The sequence below is a fragment of the Malania oleifera genome, chromosome 8 (assembly GCF_029873635.1).
Source record: "Malania oleifera isolate guangnan ecotype guangnan chromosome 8, ASM2987363v1, whole genome shotgun sequence".
NCBI lineage: Eukaryota > Viridiplantae > Streptophyta > Magnoliopsida > Santalales > Ximeniaceae > Malania > Malania oleifera.
In genome coordinates this window covers 62,971,205-62,982,603 of record NC_080424.1, presented here as the reverse complement: position 1 = coordinate 62,982,603, position 11,399 = coordinate 62,971,205, and the positions used below count along the sequence as shown (strand labels likewise).

Sequence of the window (11,399 nt, the reverse complement as noted above, 5' to 3'; positions counted from 1 at the left end):
AGCTCTAATACCAACTGTAGCACCTCGACCCTCTCGGTGGGCCCGGAGTGCCACTAAACATACATACCAACCCAAACAAGGGAAAAACGGGTGTTCCATACTGAACTGCATAAACATACACAGTGGAAAACATACATCTTCTAATAAAATTTACCAAAGTCTCCACCTGTTTCATATATATATCCATACATAACTAAAAGCATAATCTGCTATGTATATACAATCCCCAAAAAACAGGCACTGCATAAAATCTCACTAGCTTTGACAAGGACTGTCTCCTATCTAACTCTGCCTGGCAACACGCTAGGCTCGATCCCTCAGAGGACCTGAAATAACATTTGTATACTAGGGTGAGACACCTCTCAATAAGAAGGATTATATTATTATCAATGTGTGACTAGCATGAGATTTTGTGTATACATATACTGCTAATATTTAAATACATTTAATTGACATTTTAAAATTGTACTACTCTGTAAATCTGAAAATACATATTCTAGCTCAATATAGCCATTTCTATAGTAAATATGCTCAAATATGCCTAGAAGATACAACCTGGTCTATAGGACTAGTGTCGTCATGCCATCACATACATGTGCGACATGCTTCCCTCCCAGGACGGGTTGTGCGACTCGAAGGCTAGAATTGCAAATAGCCGACCAACTAATGCTAAGTCAAACATAAAGTAGTACGATGGTGCCTACTCTCTCTCTTTGTGCCCGAAGGCCGAGTCATCCGAAATACTCCGTCGGATGGGGCCCCAAAATCACTCCTTCGGGGAGTACTTTACCTAGGCCACTAGTCGCCTTTCCCATCCACATTCTAATTGAGGAGTGTGGTTGCACCCCCTACATACATATAGATATGGTATCATACTCTAACCATAAGATCATCATAACAGGGCTCTACTATTATATAAGGCAATTTACATTGTATAAAACTGTAATCATCTTTCATTTCATAAAAATGTAATATAACATACTCTGTACATATCTCTGTAAAATATGTCTGTCAAATGCTGACTCGGTAAAAATTGGTGTATCATAAAATCTTATCTCATCTCATCTCCTCTCTTGGTATATAGTCATCATATCTTTCATCTCGGCTTATAGCCGTTACAGTTCTGTATTACACAAAACCTGCTTATTTAATGTCAATTAAAAATATACTCATGCCACACAATTTTCTTCTAGTAACTCATACATAACTCAATTTCTTGAGAACATAAACGAGGGTATGAATATCTCTAGGTTATTATTTTACTGAATATAAACATATAGATAAATACGAGAAAAATGGAGATAATCAACCTTAGCGTCTTTGGTTGATTTTCAAACAAGTCTATAGTTTGAAATAACAACTTTCCAATTGGTGAAAACGTTCATAAAGATCCATACTGTACTTTAAAAATATCATACTTAAATTTAAATGATTGGTTTTGAAAATAAAGTCGGTTAACCGAACCCTAGGCCCGAAACCCTAGAAAAGTTGTAACTATTTGTCTAAAAACCGTTTTAACATTTCAATATGTTAGAACTCATAAACATAACTGATATAATATAATCCCCTTACCTATTTCCCAAAAATACCCAAGATGCTCGAAAACCGAACCCTAAATTTTCTTAAAATCAAGAATCCACTCCACTAGATTTATAGATATTTGCTCCCTAATCCTCATGGTAACTTCCGATCGTTGAAACTGACAACAAACGACGAAAGATCGAAGCGAGAGAGAGAGAGAGAGAGAGAGAAAGTGTAGGCGTAGGTTCTATAGAGAGAGGGAGAGATATTTTGATTTCTTAACCATGAAGCAATTGAAATTCTATTTATAGACCTCTTGACTCGGTCAAATTCGTCGAAGAAATGACGCCTTTGTCGACGAGCCACACAAAGTCGCTCCTCGATGAAGGAAGGGCCTTATCGATGAACCCTAAGCCTGATATTTTTCGGACGTTCTGGATCTCTTTGTTGAAGAAGCTCTGAATTTCGGCGATGAACCTCAAAAGGGCCTTCGTCGACGAGAACATTGAGTTCGTCGACGAAGCCTGCTGAAAATCCCCTTTTTCATTTCTTATTTAATTTCCTTATTTTATTGGTTCGAGTCTCTGCACCATGAAAACTCCAAAATTTTACTCCCTAAAAGCTGGCCGAATGGGCCTTTTTAATTGCTACACACACGGCCCTCTCTTTAGTTTCACACGACCCACATACATGGCCCACTCTTCATTCCATTGCATGGTTGCCCCCTTTTGTATTTAATCTATTGTGTGCCAAGCCCATTAAGCATAAAATTTTGTCTCCTTTATTATTCTTTTGCATGACCCAGCTGCTTCACTTCTTCAATTTCCAAAATACCTTACAATAATTAAATGCAAAAACTCAAAAATTTAAGGTAAGTATAAGATAAAAAATTCAAATATTATAAATTGAGCTCAATATTGAAATATTGGACATAATTATGCATTTAAGTGAAATTGCAATCTTTAATTTATGATCTTAAACACCTAATTACGTAACTTTGACGCGTAATCACACCTCTCAACTAACGTTTTGCTAGTCTCTAGCAAATAACATGAATGCATTCAAACTAGGGGAGTAGCAACCATAATTCAAGTACTTTTAAAAATCACATGCCATGAAATATGTTTAATGAGTTTAGGGATATAGGAACAGATTAATTCAAGTTAAGTATCAACTGAGAGATTTATACACTATTTAGTAAATCAGCCAAGGTAATGGAATGTAACAAAGCTTGCGTGCATAAGAAAAGGCTAGAATTCCAAGATTGACTACGAATAGACATTAACGGTTTCAATCACAACAATTAATCTGAGACAATCGTACAGTCTTACTCTTATTCAAAACCATTGTAGTGGTGGTTGTCACACTATTGTACTTTAAAAGGCACCCACTTTCTTATTTAGTTAGGACCCCAGTAGTAGGTAGCCGTTTCCAGTACATGAATGTACAATGGTGGCTTTCATGCTACTACACTTTAGAAGGCACCCACTTTCTTATTTAGTTAGGACCCTGGTAATAGGTAGCCCTTTCCAATACACAATTGTTTCCCTCTTGTTATTTTTTTTTATTCTTTTCTCTTTTTTTCTTCTTTTCTTTTTTTCAATTGATCCCTAGATTGTTTCTTATTTTCATTTGCTTCAAACTTTTTATTTTTCTTTCTTTTCTGAGCCATTAGAATGTGGTTCATTAGAGTCTCAAACAACTGAAGTATACATCAACCAAAAACGATCTAAGGTAGTCTTTCTAAGTATTCTGACCCGTGTTGTGTGTGTTTAGCAAAAATTTCAACATCCTTCCCTTGGTTGAAACTAAGTAAAATGGATAAATTTTCCTTTTGATTTAACCTCTAATTTGCACTATATCCTACATGTTCCATGTCCTCAAAAAGAAAAAAAAAAATAGCATGTAGTGTTCACAGATAAGGAATTTAGCATGTTTTGAGCTCAATACCAGTACCTTCCAAGGTGGACCAAACTGTCAAACTGTCTAACACATACAAACATCACATGCAAATGTCACATTAAAATTCTATCACATGACAGCACACAATTGCACATACATGTTCTCTCCTTATAACTAAAATATAATATTGTCCTCAATGTTTGAAAAGAGAAGCAAAATAATGATAATGAGGGAAGTAGAAGAGTACCTAGGTAGAGAAGTAAAAAAAAAAAGAAAAAAGTAAATCTAAAGGAAAATGTACCTCTAAATAAACTAAAAATTAAAAAAATAAAAATAAAAGAAAGAAAAACATCACAGTATGTCTTGGAGGAGGCTCGAGAGGAATTTCATCTAGTGGGTGCAGGTTTATAAATTGAACTGGCGAGTCTCCAAATTTGAGTCACCACAACGAATTTGCTTTGTTACTTGCACAAAAATTAGTTTCAAATAAATCAATGCTCTCCAAAGTGTTACAAAAAATATGTGCAGATTGACTTTCTTATTTTAACAAGAAAGGGTCTTTATCTAGTACGTTTTCCAGGAAATTCACTTCTTTAGAAATCAATATTTGAGGAAAAAGTGTTGGAGGAGTTACCTTTAGTTCTTCAGAAACATCAATATTAAAAATTTTACCTGGTTCCTTGAAAGTTGAACTCTTACTATTCTAACCAGCCTCCTTATTTGGTATACCAGTCACCTTACCACTGCAAAGATTTGCTTCAGCATTGCAATCCTTGACATTAACTCCAATAGAGGATGGCGGTTCCACAATTGCAAACTGCACTTGAGTATCTAGCTGAGCTTGAAATGGGGATTCATATGTCTCTAATGCACTCAATGTTGTGTTTTGCCTAGTCAAATTAGTCCTAATCTCGTTGATGGCTTGAGAAGTTTGCGTATTGGTTGTGGCCTGACTCTGAATAAATTGCTGAAGTGTATTAGTCATTTGTGTCATACTATCATCAAGAGATTTCTCTGGAGCAGGTGCTACTAAAGAATAAATCTAAGAAATCTGATGTGACTGCAACTGATGCTAAGGAACAGTCTGATGATATGACGGTTAGGAAGGTGGTGCATATGATTGGGGAATTTGCTGAAAATGTGAAGAGGATTGACGAGGCAAATCATTTCTCCATGAAAAATTTGGATGATTTCTCCATGTTGGAGAATAAGTATTCGAGGCTGGTGGATCCTGAGGTCATCCCACCTAACTTACATTTTGAGGTTGCTTTATACTATTCCCCTTTTCCATCTTCATAGCATCCAATCTTCTGGTGATTGCAGTCATACGTGCCTGAACATCAACATCATCCTTCAGTTCATACCGCCCTTTACCAGGTATTGCTCTCAATGGTTGAGCTAAAATTGGTCTTCTATCAATCCTAGTGTTCCACTACTAAGCATTTTTAGCTAAATAATCCACAAAAACTAGTGCGTCATCAGGCTCCTTGTCGAAGAAATCTCCTAAACATATAGTATGGATGAACTGTTTCGATTCAGGTGTAGAAATAGTTGACCAGATGCCATGATTCAAATTCATGGTGGGAACACATGTTAACCAGATCTTTAAATATCTCCCAGCTTGCATGAAATGTCTCATCAACTCTTTGCATGAATCGACTTATTTGTTCTTGCAAAAATTGAGTTCTCTTTAAGGGAAACAATTTATGTAAGAATTCATGTTCCATATTAGTCGAACTAGAGATAGAATGAGGCCTAAAAGAATTAAATCAAATCTTCGCTTTATCCTTTAAAGAGAAAGGAAATAAACAAAGTTTAATAAACTCATCAATGCCAGCTCTAGTAATAAAAGTAGTGCAAGCCAACTCAAAGTCCGCCAGGTTCTGGTAAAGACTCTCAGAATCCGTCCCATGGAACTGATGTATCACTGACATAATCTCATGCTTAATCGTAAAATTAAGTGCATCAACAAGTAAAGCAATGCATGATGGTGTAGTGGTTTGTTTGGGCTACAAATTCCTGACAATTCCCTAGCAATAGCGCCCAAAGCTTGACTCACTCTAAAATGAGCAGCGCAAAGGCAATCCCAAGTATAGAAGTTTTGTCGCGAAATAATTAGCCCAAAAGGCCAGATCGTCTTCTCAGGGAATGTAGATTAATTTCAAACTCGCGTTAAAGTAACAAGGAGAAAATACAAAAAAAAAACATTTACTGAACACAATTTAGATTCAAATTTCTAGGTTTTTGAGAGTTTGGAACGAAATCAAAACAAAGCAAAACATAAACTGGGGACATAACATGCATAAAGTTAACGACAAGAAACGGATAATGGTAAATAAACGATGGGAAAATCAACACAACTAATATCACTCATCCCATGGTTGATTAAAATAATAAAATGACTATACGAAAATTAAACCAACCAAACAACTCAATAATTAAACATTCAAATAATAAATCAAAAGAAAGAACTAAAACAAAAATAAACTAAACTTAAACAAAGGCTTAAACAAAAATAAATCCACATTAACTAAATGAAAATTAATCCATCAATACCTTAAACAAAATAAAACCCAACAATAATTTAACCAAAATAAACTCTACTCAACAATGACTAAAATTTAAATCAACTCAAACAAATGCTTAAATAAAAATAACTAACACAACAATGACTTAAATAAAATTAAATATAAACAAAGAATAAATTCGAGCAAGGTATTAAAACAAGAATTTAAATAACAATGAGGTAAAAAAAATATAAATAAACAAAGAAAGGGAAAAAGGAGAGAGAGAGAGAGAGAGAGAGAGATGAGTATATGGCTGAATGCTTGCTAGTTCCCATATTGTTGCCTGAACAGTAGCTTTTTTTTTCTTTCTGGTTCTCGCATGGCTCCCCACAAAAAGAGTCCTCCAAAAAGCTACCTCCCTCCCCCCTTCAAAACCCTATTTTTCCCTTTTATTCTCCTAGTGCATGGGCCTTTTTAATTGCTGCACACACATCCCTTTCTTTAGTTTCACACGGCCCACATACATGGCCCACTTTTCACTCCATTGCATGATTGCGCCCTTTTGTATTTAATTTATTATGTGCCAAGCCCATTAAGCATAAAATTCTATCTGCTTGACTTCTTTAATTTCCAAAATACCTTACAATAATTAAATACAAAAACTCATAAATTTAAGGCAAGTATAAGATAAAAAAATTTAAATATTATAAATTGAACTCAATATTGAAATATTGGACATAATTAGGCATTTAAGTGAAATTGCAATATTTAATTCATGATTTTAAACACCTAATTATGCAAGTTTGATGCATAATCAGTTTGCCTCCATATCCAAATTTCAACAGTTGCACGTTAACAGCTCTTAACTCTTCACTGATCTCTCCACAAATCTTTTTCTTGATACTCTTGAGACAAGCTCTTCTTTTGAGTCAACTTCCCTAGCAACACATCCTATCTTTTTATCGGATAACATGTCTCCAAATACTCCTCTCGAGTCATCCACCTCATCTACTTTTGAGCAACTTGTATCTTCTAATGGATCTGCTCCAATAGTTCTTGATCTCTCTCCTTGACGAAGTGACCGAGTAAAAACTCCTTCTGTTCATCTTCGCAACTTTGTTTTGTCCACTACTTTTACTCAACATGAACCTCATTCTTATCATGAAGCTAGTTCTAACCCTCTTTGGAAAAAAGCAATGGATGAGGAACTACAAGCACTCAAAAACACTCACACTTGGGATCTTGTGGACCTGCTAATTGGCAAACATGCTCTGGAATGCAAGTGGGTTTACAAAATTAAAAATCACTCTGATGGGTCCATTGAGTGGTATAAAGCTTGCTTGGTAGGAAAAGGGTTTACCCAAGAATATGGGATCAACTAAGAGGAGACCTTTGCTTCGTTTGCCTATCTCACTTCAGTTCGCAGCTTAATTGCAGTTGTTGCCATTCATCATTGGGGTCTATTTTAGATGGATGTGAAGAATGCCTTTCTTCATTGTGAACTCACTGAAGAAGTTTATATGTGTCCTCCTCCTGGTTCTCATCATCTTCTGCATCAAGTCTGCAAATTTCGTCGGGCTTTGTATGGTCTCAAGCAAGCTCCTCGGGCTTGGTTTGCCAAGTTTAGTACCATTGTTAGAGATTTTGGATTCACTTCCAGCCTGCATGATTCCTCCTTTTTCATCCACAAATTAGACCAGGATACTATACTTCTTCTTCTCTATGTTGATGATATGATCATAACTGGCGATGACGCATCCGAAATTTTGGTTCTTAAGACCCATCTTAGCCAACATGTCGAGATGAAAGATCTTGGGAAGCTTAGTTACCTTTCGGGACTTGAGATCACTTCTAACTCTAAGGGATATTATCTTTCTCAAGCCAAGTATGCTTTAGATATTCTTACTCAAGCAAGACTCATAGATAGTAAGATATGCACCACTCCTTTTGAGCTCAACTCAAAACTCACTCCTATGGATGGTACACCTTTAGATGATCCCACCCTGTTTCGCCAGTTGGTTGGGAGTCTTGTTTATCTTATAATTACTCGCCTGGACATCTTTTGTGCCATCCATATTGTCAGTCAATTTCTCTCTGCTCTTCGCACACCCCACTATGCCGTGGTGCTTCACATTTTTAGGTACATCAAAGGGACCCTATTTCATGGTCTCCATTTCTTTGCCCACTCTTCACTTAAGCTTCATGCCAACTCAAATGCAGATTGGGCTAGTGACCCCACTAATCGTATATCCACCATTGGCTATTGCTTCTTCATTGGCGACTCTCTTATTTCTTGGCGTAGTATAAGAAGCAAACAATCGTTGCCCGCTCAAGCATAGAAGCTGAGTATTGTGCTCTTGCTGATACAACTCAAGAACTTCTTTAGATTTTATGGTTACTTGAAGACATGGGCGTCACTCATTCTATTGCTACTATCATTAGCTGCGCTAATTAAAGTGCTATCCAGATTGCTCACAATAATGTATTCTATGAACGCAAAAAACACATTGATACTGATTGTCACTTTGTGCATCATCATCTCACCCGTGGCACCATTGGACTGTTATCAGTTTCTTCTGCCGATCAAACTGTAGATATGTTCACTAAGACGCATCCTCCTAGATGCCTTCAGAATTTAGTTTCCAAACTCAAATTGGTCTCCATTTCGCCAACTTGAGTTTGAGGGGGGCTGTTAATGTATATAACACTTGTTCCACATCGAGTTGATAAACAAACATTTCCCTTAGAATAGAACCCCTCTTGTATACAAACCACACCATTCAATACAATTCTCTTATCATATATTATCTCACTCTCTCTTTCTCTCTCTCAATAATTTGAAAATCCAAATTTTTTTAGGATTATTCGGACAAAAGGGATTGTTTTACCATAATTTAAGCATAATCCAAAATAACATTTTAAAAAAAAAAAAAAAAAAACTAACAATACTCCCAATACACACCTTTATAATCCTATTTTTGAATAGACCTTGAAATTGAAGCTATATTGAATTTGGAGAGAAGATGTAGTATAAAATTATATTATAATTTATTCAAATTCATTCAAATTCAAATGGTAAAATCCGCCCACCCCCTCACTTTTCAAAAAATGACACTTCACCCCTTATGTTTATGAAAACTATCATAAAACCCATTGAGAATAAATTTTATTGATAAAATGAACTTTCCGTTAACAAGTAAACCATTAAGTTTAGTGAAAAAAATTAAATTTTATTTTTAATAAAATAGTTATTTTATCCCTCTACACAATTTTGATAAGATAAAATAAGAAAATGATATTAATTTAATAAATTAAGTTGAAAAAGTTGATCAGCTAATTACAATATATTTAAAAAATTAAAATTATAAGAGAATTGAATACCTAATGACTTAGGGAGGTCAATCAGTTGACATAAGTATGATAACATAATTAAATTATCATTTTAAAAAATTAAAAATTATGAAAAATAAGTAATCAGTACAAATAATTCACAAAAATACTTAAATAATTATATTGTTACAAAATGATTACTATATGCATTTCATGAAAATAAATTGACTACATATATATTTAACAAATAAAATATAGTTTAAGAAAATTGATTTGGATAAGATAGTTGGTCGAATTGTGGTTTACTTTTTGGGTTTAGTTGATTACCAAATTTAATAACATAACGACTTGAATAAAATCAAGAAAAGTGAGGTATATTGTCTCAAACAATTATGAACCAACTAATATAAATTTTAGTTTTATTTATACATTTAGAATTTATATTTTGCACAGAAAAGAAATAAGATTCCATTTTATAATTTTGATTCATAAAGAATGACATTTTGAATTTTAGTTATCTTTTTTTAATACTTTGTTTGGCAAGTTACTTGAATTTAAAAAGATTAAACTATGTTTTATTTTTATGATGTGTTCAGTCATTAAATTTTTATGAAAATTACATCTAATAAACATTTTGTATTATTATAATTACTAGGTATTTTTTATGACTTATTAGTAATTTTTATTTTTTGTATATTTTTTTAAAAAAATTAAAAATAATAATAGATTTTTTTTTTTGGTTATTTTGATGTCAATTAGTTGATCTATAGTAACTCAACCAATTGTACCCGATAGATTAGTTAATTTGATAATCAATTAGGTATTTGAGTTACTTGATTTTCAAGACATTATGTTGACCATTTTTTTAAATTTAATTTATTAAATGTGTCATTTTAAAAATAGCATTTTATTATGTTAAAATTAATTTTTTTCCACATATACATGATGGTTGACTAATGGTTAGCTAATGGAATGTTAGAATATATGAATATTCTGATTTTATGCTTATTTTATTCTGATTTGATTCTTTGTATTTATTATCTTTCTATTATTGTTTGGCCTCATTCGCATACCAATAGGCACTCTATTGTGCAATTTATACACACAGAAATACACAAGATTTCTCTCTATAGTTTCTTTCTTTCTTTATTCATGGTATTAGAGCTACAGACTTGTGACATGTAAGATTTTTCTAGCGTTCTTCCGACAAATTTTTCGCGTTCTTCTGGAAAATTTCTTGTTCTCTTTCTTGTGATGGTAGTCGCTGTTTGGAGTTCTTTTTAGCATTTTTGTAGTCCAATATGGAACAATAAGCCCAGAAATAGATTTTCAAGGTACGAGACTTCCCTCCCGTAAAGGAAGTTGTACTGCTACCTGCCTCACGCATCGCCTCGCGCTGTTGCTTCTCTCTGCCTTTCTCGATTTCGCATTGTTCTGGTCACTATTCCACCAAGGTGCCACCATCGATGGAAAGCCCATTCAAAGAGGAGTTCAATATCGCCGAAATCGGAGCCATTCGACACCTCACATGCCTCCAAGCACTGCCTAAAGATTTTGGTGCGCCGATCACATGCTCACGCACCGGCCTACTGTTGCACATGCCCAAGCCTTCACAAGCTGCCACGTGTCTCATTCTGCATGTGACACGTTAGCCTTAGCTGCCACGTCAGCACCGATTGTTGCCTAGCGGATCGTGATCATTGACTTCTATTGGCATTGACAGTTGATCATTGACTTTGATTGAGTTGACCATTGACTTTTATCGAGTTGACCGTTGACTAGCATTGACTTTTGTGATTCATGTGTTTTCTACTCAATTTTTCATCTTGATTTCATTTTTGTGGACTATTTTTGCATTTAAAGCTTCAATATGTCTTAATCTGCATCGAATCTTGATTCAATTGTACGTCTTATTGATGTGATATTGGATGGATCCGATTATAGTATGTAGGCTCAGAATATGAAGGTTTTCTTGAAAGGGCACCGATTGTGGCATTATGTGACTGGAGTAGTTCCTAAACTAGTGCAAAAGGACAGTGAGAAGGAAGAGACATTTGCATCCTGTCTGGAAGAATGAGACAATATTCACTACAAGATTCTGTCTTGGTTCATCAATACTTTCATTTTGCCCATCAATAG

At 34.6% G+C, this 11,399-nt stretch overlaps 1 protein-coding gene across 1 annotated transcript; it reads left to right on the top strand.

Moving 5' to 3' along the window:
• The first annotated feature begins 4,515 nt into the window (after positions 1 to 4,515).
• LOC131162709 (uncharacterized mitochondrial protein AtMg00810-like) lies at positions 4,516 to 8,269 on the top strand. The gene is made up of 3 exons (XM_058119312.1): positions 4,516 to 4,659; positions 4,747 to 4,800; positions 7,400 to 8,269. Exons 1-3 carry the CDS (start codon positions 4,516 to 4,518, stop codon positions 8,267 to 8,269), a joined length of 1,068 nt encoding a protein of 355 aa, XP_057975295.1.
• Positions 8,270 to 11,399: the final 3,130 nt, after the last annotated feature.

Coding starts and splice junctions, on each gene's coding strand:
- LOC131162709 (XM_058119312.1), top strand. CDS start 4,516: ATGACGGTTAGGAAGGTGGTGCATATGATTGGGGAATTTGCTGAAAAT. Junction 4,660..4,746: donor CGAGGCTGGTGGATCCTGAG/GTCATCCCACCT, acceptor TGGTGATTGCAG/TCATACGTGCCTGAACATCA. Junction 4,801..7,399: donor TTCATACCGCCCTTTACCAG/GTATTGCTCTCA, acceptor GGTCTATTTTAG/ATGGATGTGAAGAATGCCTT.